General features: G+C 36.8%; 1 protein-coding gene across 1 annotated transcript in view; it reads left to right on the top strand.

Moving 5' to 3' along the window:
- The window catches only part of LOC145681645 (uncharacterized), a 238,749-nt gene that overhangs the window by 118,291 nt on the left and 98,690 nt on the right, over window positions 1-21,768 (top strand). Inside the window, exon 4 of the mRNA XM_081753267.1 lies at window positions 10,905-10,990. Coding sequence (XP_081609393.1) covers window positions 10,905-10,990 — 86 coding nt within the window. The remainder of the gene's footprint in view (window positions 1-10,904; window positions 10,991-21,768) is intronic.

Below are 21,768 nucleotides of genomic sequence, written 5' to 3'. Positions count from 1 at the left end.
TTAATCATTGGGCGCGGTGTCTCAGTGGTAGAGTGCTTGCTCTGGTGGGACCAGTAAGTTTCTGCTTTACAACATTGTATCCGTGGGTTTTGTCAGGGTACTCTCGCTTTCTCCAACATTTCATTCCAACAATTCTTCTATTATCATCGACTTACTTTAATCATTGGAGGCGGTGCCTCAGGGGTAGAGCGCTTCGTCTGGTGTGCCAAGTAAGTTTGTAATGGACAAGATCGTATCTGTGGTTTTTGTCAGGGTACTCCCGATTCTTTCCACTTTTCATTCCACAAATTCCCCTAATATCAGTGACCTACCTTAAAGATTGGGCGCAGTGGCTCAGTGGTAGAGCGCTTCCGCTGGTGGACCAAAAAAGTTTGTGGTGGACAATATCGTATCCATGGGTTTTCTCAGGGTATTTCCAATTTTCATTTCTCAGGGTACTCCCGATTCTTCCTACTCTTCATTCCACCAATTCCTCTATTATCATTGACTTGGTTTAATCGCTGGGCGCGGTGGCTCAGTGGTAGAGTGCTTCCTCTGGTGGGCCAAGTAAGGTTATCATTTACAAGATTGTATCCGTGGTTTTTGTCAAGGGAACTCCCGCTTCTCCCCACTTTTCACTCCAACAATTCCTCTTTTATCATTGACTTGCTTCAATCATTGGGCACGGTGTCTCAGTGGTAGAACGTTTCCTCTGGTCCGGGGTTCCTTACTGTATCGATCCCCTGCGTTATAAATTTCTGGTTGACAATATCGTATCTGTGGGTTTTATCAGGGTACTCCCGCTTCCTCCCATATTTCATTCCACCAATTCCTTTATTATCACTGACTTGGTTCAATCATTGGGAGCAGTAGATCAGTAGTAGACCGCTTCCTCTGGTCGGCCAAGTAAGTTTGTGGTGGAGAAGATCGTATCCGTGGGTTTTGTGAGGGTATTCCCGATTCTTCCCATTTTCATTCCACCAATTCCTCTTTTATTATTGACTTGCTTCAATCATTGGGCGCACTGGCTCAGTAGTAGAGCACTTCCTCTGGTGGGCCAAGTAAGTTTGTGGTGGACAAGGTCGTATCCGTGGTTTTTTTCAGGGTACTCCCACTTCCTCTCACATTTAATTTCACAATTTATGTTATTATTATAACTTGACTCAATCATTGGGCGCACTGCCTCAGTGGTAGAGCACTTCCTCTGGTGGGCCAAGTAAGTTTGTGGTGTACAAGATGATATTCGAGGGTTTTCCAGAGTACTCCCGCTGCCTCTCACCTCTCATTCCACCAATTCTTATGTTATTATTGACATGCTTCAATCATTAGGCGCACTGGCTCAGCGGTAGAGTGCTTCCTTTGGTGGGCCAAGTAAGTTAGTTTTGGACAAGAACGTATCCGTAGGTTTGCTCGGTGTACTCCTGCTTTTTCCCATTTTCATTCCAGCAACTCCTCTATTATCATTGAATCGGTTTAATCATGGGGCGCGTTGGCTCAGTGGTAGAGTGCTTCCTCTGGTGAGCTAAGTAAGATTGTGGTGGACAAGATCGTATCCGTTGGTTTTGTCAGGTACTCCCGCTCCCTCCCACATTTCATTCCACCAATTCTTCTAGTATTATTGATTTGCTTCAATGATTCAGCGCAGTGGGTCAGTGGTAAAGCGCTTCGTCTGGTGGGCCAAGTAAGTTTATAACGGGAAAGATCGGATCCATGGGTTTTCTGAGGGTACTCCCGCTTCTACCCACTTATCATTCCACCAATTCCTCTAGTATCATTGACTTACATTAATCACTGGGCTTGGTGACTCACTGGTAGAGCGTTTCGTCTGGTGGGCCAAGTACATTTGTGGTGGACAAAATCGCATCCGTGGGTTATGACAGGGTACTCCCGCTTCCTCGCAAATTTCACTCCAACAATTTTTGTATTATTATTGACTTGATTCAATCATTGGGCGCGGTGGCTCAGTGGTTGAGCGCTTGCTCTGGTGGACCAAGTAAGTTTGAGGTTGATAACATAGTATCCGTGGGTTTTGTCAGGGTACTCCCGCTTGCTCCCACATTTCGTTCCACCAATTCTTCTGTTATTATTGAATTGGTTTAATCATTGGGGGCTGTGGCTCAGTGGTAGAGCATTTCCTCTGGTGGGCCAATTAAGTTTGTAGTGGACAAGATCGTACCGTGGGTATTGTCAGGGTACTCCCGCTTCCTTCCAGATTTCACTCCACCAATACCTCTATTATCATTGAGTTGCTTCAATTATTGAGCACGGTAGCTCAGTGGTAGAACGCTTCATCTGGTGCGTGGGGTTGTCACTGTTTCGATCCCCGGTCTAGTAAGTTTGAGGTGGACAAGATCCCATTCGTGGGTTTTGGCAGGGTACTCCCGCTTCCTCCCACGTTTCATTTCACCAAAACCTCTATTATCATTGACTTACTTTAATCATTGGGCAAAATAGTTCAGTGGTAGAGCGCTTCCTCTGCTGGTCAAAGTAAGTTTGAAGTGGAAAAGATCGTATCCGTGGGTTTTGTCAGGGAACTCCCTCTTCCTCCCTCACTCCATTCCACCAATTCCTCTATTATGATTGACTTCCTTCAATCATTAAGCGCGGTGGCTCAGTGGTTGAGCGCTTTCTCTGGTGAGCCAGGTAAGTTTGACGTGGATAAGATCGTATGCACGGGTTTTGTCAGCGTACTACCGCTTCCTCCCACATTTCATTCCACCAATTCTTCTATTATTATTGAATTGCTTTAAGCATTGGGCGCTGTGGCTCAGTGGTAATGCGCTTCCTCTGGTGGGTCAAGTTTGTGGTGGAGAAGATCGTATCCGTTGGTTTTCTCAGGGTACTCCCGCTTCTTCCCACTTTTCATTCCACCAATTTTTATACTATAATTGTCTCTTTAATCTTTGGTCGCGGTAGCACAGTGGTGGAGCCTTTCTCTGGAGCATGGGATCCGTATTATTTCGATTCCCGGCCTAGTAAATTTGTGGTGTACAAATTCGTGTTGCACGTATGCACGGGTTTTCGCAGAGTACTTGCGCTTCCTCCCACATTTCATTCAACCAATTGTTCTATAATCATTTACTTGCTTTAATCATTGGAGAGGTCTTGGTCCCTTGAGCATTGCGGTGATGTCAGAAATCAGATACGGTTCCAAGCATTTGGGTTGTGATGTAAATCTTTGCTGTGATTCAATCTCAGTATTTTATTACGCGAGATAAAACCTCCATACAGCTATTAATGTTGTTCTATCTTGCGCAACCAGGTATTGAGATTTAGCCAATTCGGAACCTCATTTCTGGCGTTTTGAGGTCAAGTACCAATTTTGGACATTTCGCTGTCCTCAAACGACTAGGATCTTTCCAAAGTTACCATCCGCGTCCAACAACCGCATGTTTAAAAGGGGAATAAAAATGACCCGCGTCCAAAACCTCGAAGTCCAGTTTCTTGAGGTTCAAGGCTAGGGATCGATTTCTGACATCACAATTGTGCTCAACGGATCAAAATCTTTCAAATGCCGCCAACGCCGTCCAGCAACTTCATTTTTAATAGAAGGGGATGATTGAAGTAAGTCAATTATAATATAGGTATTGGTGAAATTAAATGTGGAGAGAAGCGGGAGTACCGTGAAAAAACCCGCGGATTCGATCTTGTCCACCACAATCTTACTTGACCCACCAGAGAAAACACTCTACCCCTGAACCACAGTGCCCAATGATTGAAGCAAGTCAATGATAATAGAGGAATTGATGGAATGAAAAGTGGGAACAAGCGCGAGTACCCTGGGAAAACTCGAAGATACAATCTTGTCCACCACAAACTTACTTGGCAAACCAGAGGAAGCGCTCTACCACTGAGCCGCCGCGCCCGATTATTAACCCTCGAGAATTCGCGCTGAAAAGTAACGCGAGTAGTCGCGCGCGGTCAAAAGGACCGCACGAACATAATGTGTTGCAAATATCATCTTAAAAATTTTTTCTTGTATTAGAAACGTAATTTTGTATATTTTCTGATTAAGAGGGAATAACATTTTCATTATTATAATAAGTTTTACAGTAATAACTATTAGAGGAACCTACAATTAGACATGTACTGTTTTATTATTTCTTATTTGGAATAAAACGTTTTTTTTCGCTACATTTTTTTAGATAGAAAACTACGCACTGGTTTTATTGAAAATTCTAAATCTGATGACGATCTTTTGTTTTTGTCAACTCTGGTTCATCTACAATTAGAAATGCAATAGCAAATTAGTAAAAAATATACTATATAAAAATAACACTGAAACAAAGCTTCACAGCGCATTTTACATTCAATTACAGCTCACTCGTAGCTAATCGGTTAGCATACACGCCTTTTGCGTGGGACTTCCGGGTTCGATTCCCGGTGAGAGCTCATGTGGTTCGGATACCACGTTAAGAATTACATCCACGTCTTGCATAGCCTTGATGCTGAAAAGGCGCTAAATTGAAATCAAATCAATTTATATTGAATTATTTTACGGTCCTGTTATTTTGAAACTCCTCCTATACAGTATTACATTGAATTATTTTAGGTTATCTTCAAATTTACACTGTTCTACACTTCGTCGTCGCTTATTTCGTCCTCTCCTGCTCTGACTACATTCAGGGAATCGCTGGTCATCTCTGGGTTTAAGATCTTCAGACTCGCTCGACTGCACACTTCACCTTTCGTGTTCATATATATATATATATATATATATATATATATATATATATATATATATATATACATATATATATATATATATAGGCTGTATATATATGTGTGTGTGTGTGTTATGATATCATCTCGGCTGTTTTATCCAAATAGTCCATTCCTAACTATTCCCTCCGTTCTTTTAAGCTGTTCATTTCTAATTTTCTCTTTTTTCACACTTGGTACCAGTTTGTTAACTCTGTCGACCTCTCTTACGTTAATTAAAATAATATTTATATTTATAAATCTTAAAACATCTCCAAAGGAAAGGTCACGTGCAGAGCGAAACACTGGAATAAAACATTACACGGTTAGTCGCGCGCGGTGGAAAGCACCGCAGAATCACTAAACAATCACTAGTAGTTAAACTAAACAACGGATAACGGAGTGATTGAGCAGGAATGTTCGGGAAGATGAGGGGGCAAATTAACTAGACGGAGAAATCTGTCGGAATAACAGAATGGATACATGATCAAAAATAATTTCCCTGCAGTGCTTTTGACCGCGGCGCGACTACTCGAGGTTAAACAATTCAATGATAATAAAAGAATTGGTGGAATGAAATCAGAGAGGAAGCGGGAGTACTCTGTCGAAACCCACGGGTACAATCTTGTACACCACCAACTTACTTGACCCACCAGAGGAAGCGCTCTACCACTGAGCCATAGCGTACAATGATTAAACCAATTCAATAATAATTGAAAAATTGGTGAAATGAAATGTGGGAGGAAGCGGGAGTACCCTGACAAACCCACGCATACGATCTTGTGCATCAGAAACTTACTTGTCATCAGAGGAAGCGCTCTACCACTGAGCCATAGCGTCCAATGATTAAACCAGTTCAATTATAATAGAGGATTGGTGGAATGAAAAGTGGAAAAAGTCGGTTGTACCCTGGCAAAACCCGCGGATACGATCTTGTCCATTACAAACTTACTTGGCACACCAGACGAATCGCTCTACCACTGACCACCGCGCACAATGATTAAACAGAGCCAATGATAATAGAGGAATTGGTGGAATGAATCGTGGGAAGAAACGGGAGTACCGTAAGTAAACCCACAGATCCAATCTTGTACACCACAAACGTAATTAGCCCACCAGAGGAAGCACTCTAGCACTGAGCCTCGGCGCTCAATGATTGAAGCAAGTCAATAATAATAGAAGGATTGGTGGAATGAGAGGTGGGAGGAAGCGGAAGTACCTTCACAAAACCCAAAAATACGGTCTTGTCCACCACAAACCTACTTGGCCGGGGATGGAAACAATAAGGATCCCACGCTCCAAAGGAAGCGCTCTACTACTGAGCCACCGCCCCAATGATTAAACCAAGTCAATAATAATAGAGGAATTGGTGGAATGAGAAGTGGAAAAAGTCGGTTGTACCCTGGCAAAACCCACGGATACGATCTTGTCCATTACAAACTTACTTGGCACACCAGACGAATCGCTCTACCACTGACCACCGCGCACAATGATTAAACAGAGCCAATGATAATAGAGAAATTGGCGGAACGAAAACTAGAAAGAAACCGGAATACCCTAAGTAAACCCACGGATACGACTTTGTCCACCACAATCTTAATTAGCCCACCATAGAAAGCGCTCTACCAATGAGGCACCGCGCACAATGATGGAAGCAAGTCAATAGTAATAGAAAAATTGGTGGAATGAAAGGTGGGAGGAAGCGGAAGTACCTTCACAAAGCCCAAGGATACGGTCTTGTCCACCACAAACCTACTTGGCCGGGGATGGAAACAATAAGGATCCCACGCTCCAAAGGAAGCGCTCTACCACTGAGCCACCGCCCCAATGATTAAACCAAGTCAATAATAATAGAGGAATTGGTGGAGTGGAAAGTGTGAAAAGCGGGAGTACCTTTAGAAAACCCAGGGATACGATCTTATCCACCACATCCTTACTTGGTGCACCAGAGGAAGCGTTTTACCACTGAGCCACCGCGCCCAATGATTAAAATTTATTATCTAGTATTACTTTAAAATTTCCGCAAAGGTTTATGATATCAAGAAATTAAGGAATGGCAATTTATTGGTAAAAATGATAAATGAGAAATTAACAGGGAAGCTACAGAAATTGACTACCAGTAGATCAGTTAACATTTCGCAGAACCCCATCATCTACTGAATGTCAGTATCGGTGTAATAGGATAGTGGAAACTCAAAGGTGGTACCGAGGATTCGTTAAAATCGGAGCTGGCTTACCAACATGTTGTACATGTAGCTGGCACCAAAAGTATGAAGTCATGTAAACTCGTTTACGCTCAGGAAACATTTCTAATTTTCAGTTTGCCAACAATTCCATACGACATGAATACTGGTTATTATCGGCGTAATGTCCGTTCTTGTAATATGTTAACTGTCCGCTGTGCTGTTCAAAAGCAAAACACTACGCGCGCACCAATATGTTATTTACTCAGAACGTTTTTTATGATAGTTTTGGTCAGAGGGTCAGGGTGTGGAATCCTTTACAACGAAGAGCCCTTTTGTGTCAACTGCAAGGGGGATCATTCTGCTTGATCTTGAGACTTTTCAGATTAGCAAAGTAAGACAGCTAATTTCTGACGAGAGGATCTTTTTTGCCGATCGCTTAATCAAAACATATATTCTTTCTGCTATTTACTACTTTTAGACATTCTTCCTGTAAATCTGTTTTCTTTGTTCATTTGAATTTTACTCATGAGCAACGTTTTCAAACGTGTGTGGGTATAATCTTTTGTTTGCTTGGTTGAAAAAAATTGTGTTCCAATAGGCAATGTATTTAGTGTTACTTGGTATCGTGGGTCCAGGCTCCTGTTCCCGGACTGCTTTAGTTAATTATCTTATAATGTATTGTCCCTACTCACACTTTCGCCTTAGATTTCAACAAGTTCAGCTGGGTGTACATCATCTCTTCCTCTCCAATGAGACACGACTTCAGTTTTTCATTCTTGAATATCAATATGTGCACTTCTCCTATCAACGCATTTGTTTATTGAACCGGACTGGTATGTGAATGGTACTCGTTTGTCATTTACTCATATTGTTCATTTTCTTGATTTCATCTTTGACCGTCATATCACATTCGCTTTTCTAGAGCGCACCTAGCTAGCTAATACTACTGATCTGCTCCGCTGTACCTTAATCTAATCCTGTCTAATTATACTATAGTTTTGTTGCTTTTGAATCTGTTCAATCGACCTTGACACAGCCTATCAATTGGGTATTAGACTAGCCATTGGCGATTTCCGTTCTGGAATCGTTACCAGTCTTAATTTGGAGGTCTAATTACCCTTGTATACGGTTTGTTGTAACAAACTGCTTCCCAATTATTTTTACGCAGGTACTTTGCGTTTCTAATCACCACTGCAGACCTTGTCTGCTCATTCCGAAGATTTAATAACGCTATGCTGCACGCCCACGTGCCACATGCTCATGGCACATCCGTGCCCGTGAGCGCTTTCTATAACAACTATTGCAATAGGACTGTTACGTCATTGTTTGGTCGGTGCTGACTCATTTCGGTACTCGGGGAAAAGAAGGGGTGACATAGCCGATAACCACGCCAACTTGGCCGAAGTAGTATTGAAGCATAGTAATCCTCGCTTCCATTTCTGCAGATCTCCTTAAGTAGGTAGTGTTCCACACCTTGGAGAATGGCACACATCCCCCCGCTATGGTCGAAGTTCTCCTTACGTGTTTTGGTTTCGAATACTTCCATCTGATATATAATTACTTATTGTGTGTTTGAATCGCCAGTATTGTGAGAAATATATTGTCAAAATACGGAAATGTATTGTCTTTTCAAATTCCCCAAAATTCAGAGCTTAGAATACGTCATGTAGTGTAAGTTAACCTTGATCATGAACTGGAAAATGATATTTTTGTTGTTGAGATTGTATTATGTTCACACTTGTAACAATTCTCATCCTCTCTGAGTTATTTTAGGCTTTTGTTTATGTATTCATTGTTGCAGCTCTATCAACTTTTATTTCAACTATTTAATATTTTTCACTATTTATTCTTATTGTTACATATTTTCTATATTCTCACCATTATTAAAGTTTCTTCTTATTGTCCTAAATTTCTCATTTATTGTTCTTGTTACTTTTTTATTTCAATAAATACCAAGGAATATTATCATTACTGCATATTTGTTATTCTCACATATTTTATCTCTTCTTATAGACGTGTACTTCATTTTTAGAACACAATTTGCTATTTTTCAACCAATCATTCAATCAATCAAAAATAATATTATATGAGCACTTGTACCTTAAAAACTTTATAAAAAGACAAGAATATTGTAATTGTATTTATTATTACAAGTTTTTATCATTATTTTTATCATTACTGTTATTATTAGCCATCACTCATCTACTACTAGCTAACGTGCGTACAACTAGTTCTGGCTTTCACTTCTTATGGTAAACACTTGATAACTTTATACGCATTACATTTGATAAGACTTCATCGTATACTGGAAGTGGTAGTCTAATATCTTTAGTTTCGATGTGGAAATGAACGATCCATTTGAAAGCATAAAGTAAACAAATATGTTCAATTTATGCCCATCCGTATTGTTCCTGGAGATTTTATTCTCTTTCACAGGAAGCAATATTTTGGATTTTAAGCCAATTATTACATCCTGTGAAATGATGTGGAAGTTGATTCAAGATTATCAAGCTCCTTCATTCTTGGATGACCCTTTAATACATTTCACATGAAATATAAAAAGCAAAGGTCTAGCATAAACGTATAGGTCAAGTGGATGCATGTATTACGATGTTACTCCTTATCTTTAACTATAAGAGGAAACTTTAAATGTATTAATTCAGTTTTGCAGTGTATAACTGAGAAATATTTTTTCCATTATTTCTCCAGCAGACTGGACTCTCTTCTGTTGTTGACACTTGCCATACATGTAGCCATGGTACTTTAAAAATTACAAAACATCTATGAACAACTCATTAATGTTTCGCATTATATCAAACAACTAATACTGTCCTGTTGCCTAAAGATATCCTGCCAAAGAACATTGAATATATTTTATACTGATTAGTTGCGTTTTATGTAAGGGGTTCACTCAACTTCGTTAATTCCGTAACTAATATTGAAATTTTATGTGGAACTAATTTTGAAATTTGAACAATGTCCTTACATTGGTAGTTGAAGTTTCGTAATAGAAAATTTTATATACCAAGAAATAATCAATTACCTCCCCTTCTGAGGATCATTCCATGTTAAAAATCAAAATTTCTCATAAAATATGTAATTGATCAAATACGATATGAAATACTTTAAGATACATGTCAAGCAACATATACCTAATCACTGTAACCTTAAACTACAGTTGTTCTTCACCATAATTAAATAAGAACACTTTCAAAAACAAATACATTACCTAAATATTTGTTCTTTATACGGAAAGAAACATTTCACGGAATTATATATTAATGTAAAGAAATGAGTAAAATAAAAACAGAGATATAGTATCTTTGTCAACATGAGTGAAATAAATAAACATGAAACGGAAAGATTCAACTTTTTCCCTATACATATTAAAACAAATATATCATTAAGTAAACGATGAACTACATCGTCTTTGCATTCGACAATCAATTTCCTGGTAGTTTGTATACTCCTACTTTCCTGAACTAGTACTTAAATCTCATAGCGACTGTCACCAGTCAGGACTAGGGATCTCGAAAAAAATCAACTGTATACAAACATCGATGTTCTTAGATTAACCTGGCTCCTTTGCAACCTCGTAGCTTATTAACGTCTTAAAACCGGAATTAGGAGAGTTCAAGAGTGCATATAAAGCATATTTGTATGTGGATAGACAATTATTATATTGCTGATTTTTATATTGTGCTATTATGTAGGCTCGCATATCGTAGACCTGCTGGTATATGTAATATTGCTAGCTAACATACAAAGTTTTTTAACCCTTCTAGTCCTCCACAATTCAAAAATAAAACCAAACGACATTATTTCATTAGATAAGGTCAAAGTGTATGTCTGTAGAAAACGAGTATAACTAGCTGATTTTTTTCAATGGAATAAGTTGATAACAGACACACACGATAGTTTCTTATTATTAGGTTAATAGCATAATTTTACAATAACTGTTACTGTTTTTTTTTTTTTTTGAAAATTCCTTTTCTTTATATGGGAAAAGAAATGTTTAATATTTCTTCTCTTTTACAGCAGCTAAAATATGCGTCTACACAGTTATTGGGGGATTTATAATAGTGGTAATCTGCAATGTTATTCTCATTATTGCAGTGTTTTTGGTAAGACATTTTTTGAAAAAGTAATTATTTCGTAAAAAACAGTACTAGATAAGATAAGCAAATCAAATTCAATATTATTATAAAGCTCATTTCAATAATGTTTATTCAAAATAATATGCTGCATATTTAAATTTGTGTGTATCGATATTAATTATATTTTGTGGAAGCCTGAGTCTTTTACGATTCCAAGTAAGTGCTAATTCGTGAAATTGTTTCATTTTAAATTTGTATTGAGCTGATTTGATGGAAATGCCCGAATTTAAACTTGATTATTGACTACGTCTGCAAGAGAACTAATGGGTATAACGAAGTCGCACGTAGCTTCGGAGATTCCATGTATGTTCAGAAGAGATTCTGTTACGGTCATTATATCATTGAGTGTACTGCTCGTTAGGGCGATGTAAAAATACACCGTGCGGAACATACAGTTGTAACTGATTTCTGTATATGTGTTTAAACTTGGACATTCTGCATATGTACACACGTCTAGGTTTGAGAATGCATTTGACCAAAGGGTTGTTAATCACTCTATCATACGCCACCTATGTTTAAAATTTTGTGCTAGTGATAAAACATTGAATAATGATTTTCACTCAGCAAACCAGCAGCATATTTTGATTACTTTCTCAGGAATAGAGTCCAAGAGGATATTAAGAAAACTATTAGTGTAGTTTTGCGAAAGTTACGCATGTAACGAAATAGTAGTAGTTTTCTAGTCGGTTTTTGATGATTCGCACTGAAAAGACAAACGACTGGTGCATTCAATATGATATCATTAGGAATATCCTCTTCATGTTTCTGTAAGAGCACGCTGATCTTCCACTCAAAGTTTAGATGTGTAAATAAGGTAATTACCACTTTAAAATGTATGTAGGTTTATTTCCATGAATTTGTGGAAGCATAGGACGTACCACTTTTGGATTGTCTATATAGCTCACTTTTACTGATAATATTGCTCTGAATGCATTTTAATGTTTTCCAATGAATACCATTTTCTGAACTTAAAGTTTACACTGATTTCAAATATGTAATTAGTTTCTTTCTATCACGTCAGGTGTTTTAAGAATTCGAGATATTCATAAATCATGATTTTGGAAAAACTACTTATTTGTATGGGCAAAACTACAAGAAAACATTAATATATTCTAGTAATTGCTAGACGATTGACATTAATTTTACATTAGGCAAATAGTATAATGCCTTGACTTTCACTGGGGAGCATTTTCTCTTGGTATTGGCAAAGACAACATGAGACCATTTCTTTCTTTGTAGAACATGCATCAATGATTTACTACCGTGACATATCAGAACTTATATAATTCTTTGGTGCGACTTAAAATCCTTCTGATTTTAAACTTTTTTTATAAATTCATCTAAATCTACTTTGAAAGGCATCTTATTTTATACTGGCAATATCCTTGGGTGTAATCCTGTTGCATATTCTATTCATATAAAAGAGACATATGAAAATGTTAAGTGTTTGCTAGATTGTGTAAACTACAAAGAACACAATTTGTTCTATGTAACGATTTTAAAGTTACGGGCCTTCTACTGGAGGTACAGTCAGGCTACAATAAACATCCTTGTTATCTCTCTGAATGGGATAGTCGTGCGAAGGGGAAACATTGGGTTGAGAAAGAATGGCCATCCCGAAAATCTGTCAATTGGCTTGAAGAATGTTGAACATGAATCACTCGTAGAGCATTCAAAATTTTACTGCATGCCCTGCATATAAAGTTAGACATCAGGTCACAGTTAGTTTGTGCTCAAAATAATAAGGTGTTTTAAGCACATATGAAAGCTATGTAGTTCTATGAGAATCGAAAATAGCAAGGCTGTATACTTACTCATGCACATATAAGAAAAATTTCTCAACGACATACTTATTGAGAACAACATGAACTAAATAGGGAAAAAACATGACAAAGCTTCAAGAGTGTTCTGAACAACTTCCTGGGTAGTACGAGAAGCCCAGATTACGTACATATTGTAGAAGAGTTGCTGCTAGATTAGAAAAATCTTGTTTGTAATATGAATGTCTAACTATACTTTTTTACATATACATTTGGAAAATTTCCCACACCATCTTGGTGTCTATCGAGAAGAACATGGTGAACTTTTTCACCAGGAATCAAAGGATATTGAAAAAGGTATCAAGATGGTTGGGCCATAAATATGTTGGGCAACTATTGTTGGATACTGAAAAGGGAGAATACAGGCGTAGTAAATAAGAGAAAAATGACAAAACGAAGAAAATTGTTATTAAGTAGCAGGATTTTGTATGATTAAGTGTTCATATTTGAGTAAATTATGGTAATTGTTTGCATTTATATGTATGTAGTTATCTTTGTTATTTTGAAACCACTGTATGGATATAAAAATACATATTGTGTATTCTATATTATAATGTAATTTGTACGTATTATGTAAATATACCTCAATATTTCCAGAAAAACGTGACGTGATGCGTGAATATTGATGTCATATTCGTAATCAGAGTCCCAAAACTATTAGAAAACGCTACTCAAAATAAAATAATCTTGTTTTAGAATGAAAGCAGTGTAATTAAATTGAAACAATTAATATTTCCAAGGATTTTCATATCTATTTTAGGCTCTCTTGTGAGACTTAGTCATACTAATAGGCAGGCCCGTGCTGGCCCACCGGGACACCGGGACGTGTCCCGGTGCGCCCTCTGAAATATCACTGTATAAATAAGGGTACAAGTTTTTAGTAATAAAGTCTTACAGTTTTATTGGTAAAGAACCCGTGGAAGGTGCAGTGCGCCCTTTACATTAGGCGCCCTTGCGAGACCACATCAAAGATGAACGATTATATTCACTCTTCTGTATACCACAGTTCTGTACAATAAATACATACAGTTACTATTGGTAAAGAACTCGTGTAATTTACAGTGCGCCCAATACATAAGGCGCCCCACGAAACATCACATTATAGATAAGTGGTTTTGGTTATCTGTATACCAGCTTTGTATAATAAATTCAAATACTGACTGGTAGTACAGAACCTGTGAAAAATACAAGGCGCCCTTTACATAAGATGCCCTGCGAAATATCACACTTTTTTAAAATTTTATTCCTCTGTATTTCAGTTTTGTATTACGAATTCATATAGTTGCTATTGGCAGAGGACAGGTAAAGAGTATAATCACTTACAAAAATATTATAAGGTTATATATCTATAAAACTAAACAATGTGATACATCAAGAATAGTTCGGATAGTCAAATGTATGATGCATTTATGTAATATTACACTAACACAAGTCTCTAATTTACGATTTTTACGGCATCGAAGCTTTCAGTCTTAATATGCATCCATATATCCCAGCATATTGATTGTTATTGTGTGTTTTAAACCAGTGTTCGGATAATCAGTACCTGTTGTATTTCTGAAATATAGCTGTATTAATTTCCGTAAAATGTGGTCTTCCTGTCACCTTGGCACGGCGCGTCCTCAGGTTGTGGATCGAGGAGGAGACGTCTGGGATATAGAGGTTAGCTGCGAATATACTGAGAAAGCAGTCGCGGACAGACAAGGGATGATAATCCAGCTTGAGAATTTGGTGTGAGGCTAACAACCTCATCCTGTAAAAAAATGTTCAGATAAGTTCGCAGAATCCTCGGATCAGAACTGATAACTTGGCACGAACTCAGGAAAGTAAAATCGACATGAGATTTTGAACATGGAATGTTAGAAGTCTCTATAGGAAAGGCGCGTTAAAATTGTAACGAATGTATTTAGAAATTAAGGTTGGAACTAATGGATATCAGGAAGTTAGATGAGAAAAAATGGAGGAGTCAAGGAGGGAAATTTTACGTTGTTTTACAGGGAACAAATTAAAAATTACCAACTAGAAACAGGGCTTTCCGTTCACAAACGAATACGTAATATCAGCAGTTACATTTGTTGAATTTGTTAATGATAGATTTTCTTTTACTTCTCCTAAGGGTCGGTGGTATAATATTGTTTTAAATGCACATATCCCAACAGAAAATAAGGATGGCGATAAAAAAGAGAGTTTTTACGAAAGAATAGAACGGGTATTTGATCATCTCCTGCAATACCATATGAAAATTCTGTTAGGCAGTTTCAATACGAGGGTAGGAGGAGAGGGTATTTTCAAACCGATTATAGGGAATAAATGTTTGCATAAGGAAGGTTGTGACAACGGCGTTACACTCGTGAACTGTGCAATATCCAGAAACCTTATTGTGAATATTACAAAATTATAACATCGCGAAATTCATAAATATACTTGGACTTCATCAGATGGAACAACATATTCAAACTGATCATGTTTTAGTAGACAGAAAAGAACAGTCTCGCACAACTGATGTTCGGTCGTTCAGAGAAGTTGATTGTGATAGTAAGAGAGAGACTATCGTTGAATAAAGGAAATATTCAATATCTGAAAGCGGTTTATTATTATTATTATTATTATTTAATAGAGGAGAGTCAGGTGAGAGGGAAGCCAGATTGAAGTGTCGAATAGATTTAGGTTTTAGAAAGTTCGAGTGCACTAGTGTTAAAGATACTTGGTTGAAATTAGAGATAACATTAAAATTTCAGCAAAAGAAATATTCGGGCACGCAGAAATACATAGGAACAAACCATGGTTCAACCAGAAATGTTCTAAAGTAGCATAGAAGAGAAAACAGAAGAAACAACGTTGGCTACAAAATCCGAACGAAATAACTGCGTAAAATTTCATTGTCATCTGGCAGAAAACTTCTAAATTTTTAGAACAAGGAAACACGACTTTTGAAAGTTAAAATTGATTAACTGAAGATAATAGTAAAAACAAAAAACATTGGGATGCTTCAATAAAAACATTCGGATGTATAAATGCATCAACGAACTTAAGAAAGGCTATCAACTATGTGCTTATATATTAAAAAAACCTAAAGGAGCAGTTCTCACTGATACAGACAGCATCTTAAATAGATAAACAGATTTCCTTGACGATTTGCTTAACACATAGCCAAAACCTAATGCGCGTGGACAAAGTGAAATGCATGCAGCATAACCGTATATTCCAGAACCTAACCAGACAGAAACAGAAATCGCTATTAAAAAAATAAACACATATCTCCGTGTGTAGACGAAATTCTGGTTGACTTAATTTTAGCTAGAGGAGAAAAATTGTATAGCAAGATACACAAACTCATTCTCCTTATCTGGAAGAAGGAGGAATTACCACAAGAGCGAAGAGGATCAATCATTGTTCCAGTTCAGAAGAAAAGCAACAAAACAGATTTAAATAATTATCGAGGCATTTCTCTTCTGTCGACATCCAATAAATCCTCTTAAACATTGTATTAGCAAGATTGGCTCCATACGCAGATGAAATTATTGGAGATTATCAGAACGGATTTAGGTAAAATCGATCAACTATCGACCAGATATTTACCATTCGACTAATACTTTGAAAAGAAATGAGAGAATACAACATCCTGGCACATCAATTATTGACTTTAGACTTTGGTAGAAGGGAAACATTGTACAAAATGCTTACAGAATTTGCAATACCGAAAAAGGTAGATTAATTAAGATATGTTTAAATGAATTTCAAAGTAAGGTTCGAGTAGAGAAATTCTTGTCCACGAGCTTTCACGTTGAGAATGACCTGAAACAATGAGATGCGTTGTCGTCATTATTATTTAACTTTGTTCTGGAGAACTCTATAAGGAAAATGAAAGACAGCAATCAGGTCCTAGAGATGAATTGTATTTACCAATTTATGCTGATGATGTAAATTTAATAGGGAATGATAGAACAGTAGAAAGGAATGCAGATATCTTAATTAACGCTAGCAGGGATATAGGCTTAAAATTAAATGCAGATAAAACTAAATAAATGGAAGTTTGTCGGGATCGTAATAGTGCATTTTATGGATGCGTTAAAATACAAAATAATATTTTCTTTCGACAAAGTGGATACTTTCAAATATCTAGGATCATTATTAACAGACCAAAACCAGAATCACTAAAAAATTTGATGTCAACTGAAAGCAGGATTTCGTGCTATTATTCAGTTAAAAATCTGTTGTTGTTGCTAATTCTGTTGAGGAATTTCTAGGTCAAAATATAAAACGATAATCATGCCTGTTGTGCTGTATGGTTGCGAAACATGGTCACTGACTCTGAGGGAAAATCGCAGACTGAAAGTATTTGAATACAAGATTCTTAAACCAATATTCGAACTCCAAAAGGAACGGGAATGGGGAAAGGGGGAAACTTCATAAGGAGGAACTGGAAAATTTTGTACCGTTTACTAAACATTGGTATGGTCATCAAGTCTAGGATTCCAAATGGTCGGTTTATGTAGCGAGAATGGAAGAAATTAGAAACGTTTTCGAAGTTGTAATTAGAAATGAAAATAGGAAAATGACCATTAGGAAGACCGAGGCGCAGTGGGAAGGACAATAATAAAATGGTTCTCGCAGAGATTGCAATATAAAGTAGAAATTGGGTTAAGTTAGCTAAGGACAGAAATCAATGGAGAGCTTTTGTAAACGCGGCAATGAACCTCCTGCGTCCATAGGCGTGCTATATTAAGTTGTTGATACATTTAGCTTCTTTTTATTTGACAGAAATGTTATTACAGGAACTGAAAAGTTTTTCTGTAGTAAAGAGGATTTCGATTCGAGGTTAGCTATTTACGTTAATACTAAAACAAATTTGGTGGTGATTTTGATATAAAATGGTACCCACACTTTCTTTCGAAGTCTCTCTCTCTCTCTCTCTCTCTCTCTCTCTCTCTCTCTCTATATATATATATATATATATATATATATATATATATATATATATATATATATATATTCCCGTTTGTATGGGCGCCCTTTTAGTAGACTTGTCCACCGCCCTCATTAGTATCCCAGCACGGCCCTGCTAATAGGTCATATGATTATGTAAGTAGCTCAATTGTCTTATAAACATTATTGGCATATTGGTGCTTTTCTCCAAACATTACAAGGTATGTGTTGGCCTCAGTCTTAAATTTGGAAAATGGTAAGGAATGGAAAAATGAGTCATATTTCTATTTAACTAACGCATACACCTCTGAAGGTTTGTGTATTCAATTTTATGTTATTCCATAACTACAGTAATAACTGTTGTTCGCACAAGGGAAAATAGCTTCAGTTAGGACATAAATGGGAAAAAAACTTTAACCAAACAATACAGGAACACCGTAAACAATGGAATACACACTAATGTGAATCTTTTTTACATATCACCCTCTCCTCCTTACTTGTGTGGCAGAGTTGCGATATAAATGGCATCAGAAGTGTCACTCCTCATCTCAGCGACCCCGAAAATTTTACTTTTAACATTATTATCAGTAATTATTGAAAATATTAACACACCTTCCCACTCCTCGAAGTTGAACACCCAAAGTGAAAAGTCTTTAGAAATCCAGGTTAAAAAGCCATGGATGTTGAACATTTAATCGAAATCTGTCTTTTGGATCCAGCGTTGCATATATATAGTATTTTGAAACAACACCGACAACGTTTGGGAGGTGATTCGTGACAACAAGATAAGGTAAAAAGTACAGACCAACCTGTTTGCGCAAATACTTCCTTCCGAACTTACAGGCTGCTCAAAACTTCAAAAAATGAACTTTAAAGCTCCATAGCTGCAAAACTATGCGACCTACGCATAATCTTGGAGGGTAGGTCGCATACTCTTGGACCTATGGAAATTTAGAGTTCATAGCTTTTATCTTTCAAGCTTGTATTTACATCATATTTTTTCAAAACCCTTCCTCAAGTTGTCTAACATGTTTTTAATTTCCTTTTCATGTTCAACAAAAGCACCATTTCATGCATAATAATTTACACCCAAACGTTTTACATTCTTCCAAACCCCGTGTTTATTATTTAGGTTCTTTTTCATTAACTCTCATATATATATATATATATATATATATATATATATATATATATATATATATATATATATATATCCTATTTTTATGTTTATTTTTATATAAATTTTCACCATCTCCTATACTTGGTTGTATTTCTCTTCTACCAGTCTGCTTACCTTATATATTACGAGGAGGAACTCTGTATGATTATACGATTACTGTCACTTCCAAACAAACTTATAATTTTACATTTTTGTGTAGTATGCTAGTGTTTCGTCTTCATTTTCTTATTTAGGTCTCTCACTGATTACTATGAACTGTTTTCCGTCCTCGCTGAAGATTTTTGTTATTCTCCTACGTCTACCAAGCGTGCAAAAACTTATGATCTAGCACCCTACGAACGAATAGCTTCTAGTTCAAAGTTCTCTAGTGCCAGTATTTAAAACTTGAATTATTCTTCGTTCCCTAACCATATCAGCTCCTAAGAGATGACATATTATTACATTTCCAACTTTGCAGATTCATTTTCTCTGTCAATATTTATATAAGAATCATAAGTTTTGACCTTATTTTTATGTTTGATTGCTTCTGTTTTATTAGCATAACAAATTTTATTTAACATGTTCATACTCTAGGCTTTTACGAGTACATTTCTTCATTTTGGTAGACATTAGTTTGGTAGACATGTTTCACAGTTTATTAAATATGTCACAGTGCACAAATAACAACTTTGGAAAAAGAGTAAAACATTTGTTAGGTTTTAATGGCCATCTGCCAGTACCAGTAAAATAATTATCATTTAGGATTTGATTCGATAATTTGATAATGAACATAAATTTACCATTCATTTGAAAACTATTAAGTATGGTGCAAGTACAACTTAACTCCCAAATAGCAACCAAGATTATTGTCCTGTAATGCCTCTGGTACTCTTTCACTGGTGCCGGGCTGTCATAACTTGAGAAGTATGTTCATTAATTGACAGTCGGAGAGAGAAAGAACATCAACAATAATTTGAATTTTAAAAAGAGAAATAAACAGAAATTTTCGGCTTGCCGAATGAGGGCTTTATTAACCAAGACTCGGTTATGACAGCCCTTTTGAAGAAATCTTTAGCACGCAATATTACTTTTCTACCACAGAAACCTCTGTCGTGAATCACGCTGAAATCACGCTGAAATCTAAAGAAAAGCGTCTTGTGGTGAAAGAATACACTACTCTCTGTCACAAAGATTTAAGTCGAGATACTAAATTGTTTAACACTGCTAGGAATTTATGTTAAGAAATATCAGTTCATACAATGTAGATCTACTTCATAATTTAATTATGTTTAATAAAACTATCCAAGTTGCAAATATGTATGTACAATTATTTTACTATTTTAGTTCACACAGCAAGCTGTAGAAAGATAAAAATCAGAAATATCATCATAAATTAGCTTTTAACATTAATGCAACAAAAGAATTTCAACTAGGCATGTTTATTAATTTTGTAACAAAACTTCTACTTTACAGCATTGGGTGAACGTATATCGTAATTTTCCATTGAAACAGCCATTTGGTATCTGATGTTCGAACCTCCACTACACCTATTTTATGGCTTTTTTTTAATGCTAGTAAAACACGGATTGATATATAGAATGCAAGACCATTTCCATTTAGAGCTAACCACGTGATCATTGTGTTTCAATACTACGTCGAAAAATGTTTGTTCAAAATTTTCCATTTTTTAGACGTCTAGTATATCCCTGGGATCTTGTGTTTGCATCGATCGCTGCGAGTGTCGTACGTTCAAATTACGCCCTACACATGGATGTTTTAACTATTCACGCCCATTTGCATTCATGCTTGATGTCGTTAAGACTACAAAATACTCCATGGAGAGAAAGTAGCTGTTAAAAGAGAAAATTATTTGCTGGCGACTATAAATTTTGTCCCTTATGAGTGATTATACTTCACTACCAAATACCCATGTTGGAATCACATATATCCTAAACTTCCCTTGAAGAAATCAATCCCTACAGGACTAGTAATTGTTAACAAATTCCAGAACACAGTATTGAACATAGTTTCAGAGGTGACATGTTTTCAACGATTGCTCTTGTACAACATGTATATCAACACTTTGTGTTGAAGGGAAGCGATCAATTACTGACTTATTCCCTTCTGCTGATACACTTTGATGCATTATATTTCATACACTTTCATGGTTCAGGAGTTTACCTCGATTACACAATTATATATCAATCAATTCCTCTTGACGAAAGAAAACGATTAATGCCAAATTAGTCACATCCTATTTCACTTTCAGTACTGGGAGCTCCTCCGTGGCTAAGCGGTTAGCGTACGCGCCTTTGGCGTGGGAGGCCCGGGTTCGATTCCCGGCGGGAGCTCATGTGGTTCGGATTCCACGTTAATCAGTAGGTCCATGTCTCATATAGCCTCGCTGCTGAACGGGACGTTAAACTCCAAACCAACTCAACTCAACTCACTTTCAGTATAATATATCTAAAACAATTTAGACAAAGTAAAATATTTCCAGGGACTGCACACGTGAAACATATATGTTGATTACTCTTCGTGAAAAGAGAAAGTGTTCGGTAACGTAATTATTCACTTTAAGTCAAACAACTCCGATCACTCAACTCGACTTCACGAAAGAAAGTGATGGCAAACTCAATTCCGATCAGTTCCGCTGAACCACTTCTATACGGTGTACGTTACAGTTGCAAAGGTGGGGTGCCAAGACGTGTTAAGTGATATATATTTTGCGTTCGCTGAAATATACAAGCACTGGCAACTCTAACAACTGTAAGAAATGCAGAATATTGGGAGCAATTAGACGAAAGTGACCGATTTTGTACCGATTGCTGTTTTCGTAA

The sequence above is a fragment of the Thermobia domestica genome, chromosome 3, assembly GCF_964235325.1.
Source record: "Thermobia domestica chromosome 3, izTheDome1.hap1.1, whole genome shotgun sequence".
Classification (NCBI taxonomy): Eukaryota; Metazoa; Arthropoda; class Insecta; order Zygentoma; family Lepismatidae; genus Thermobia; species Thermobia domestica.
The sequence above is the reverse complement of the archived record's forward strand: the minus strand, read 5'-3'. Positions and strand labels throughout refer to the sequence as shown.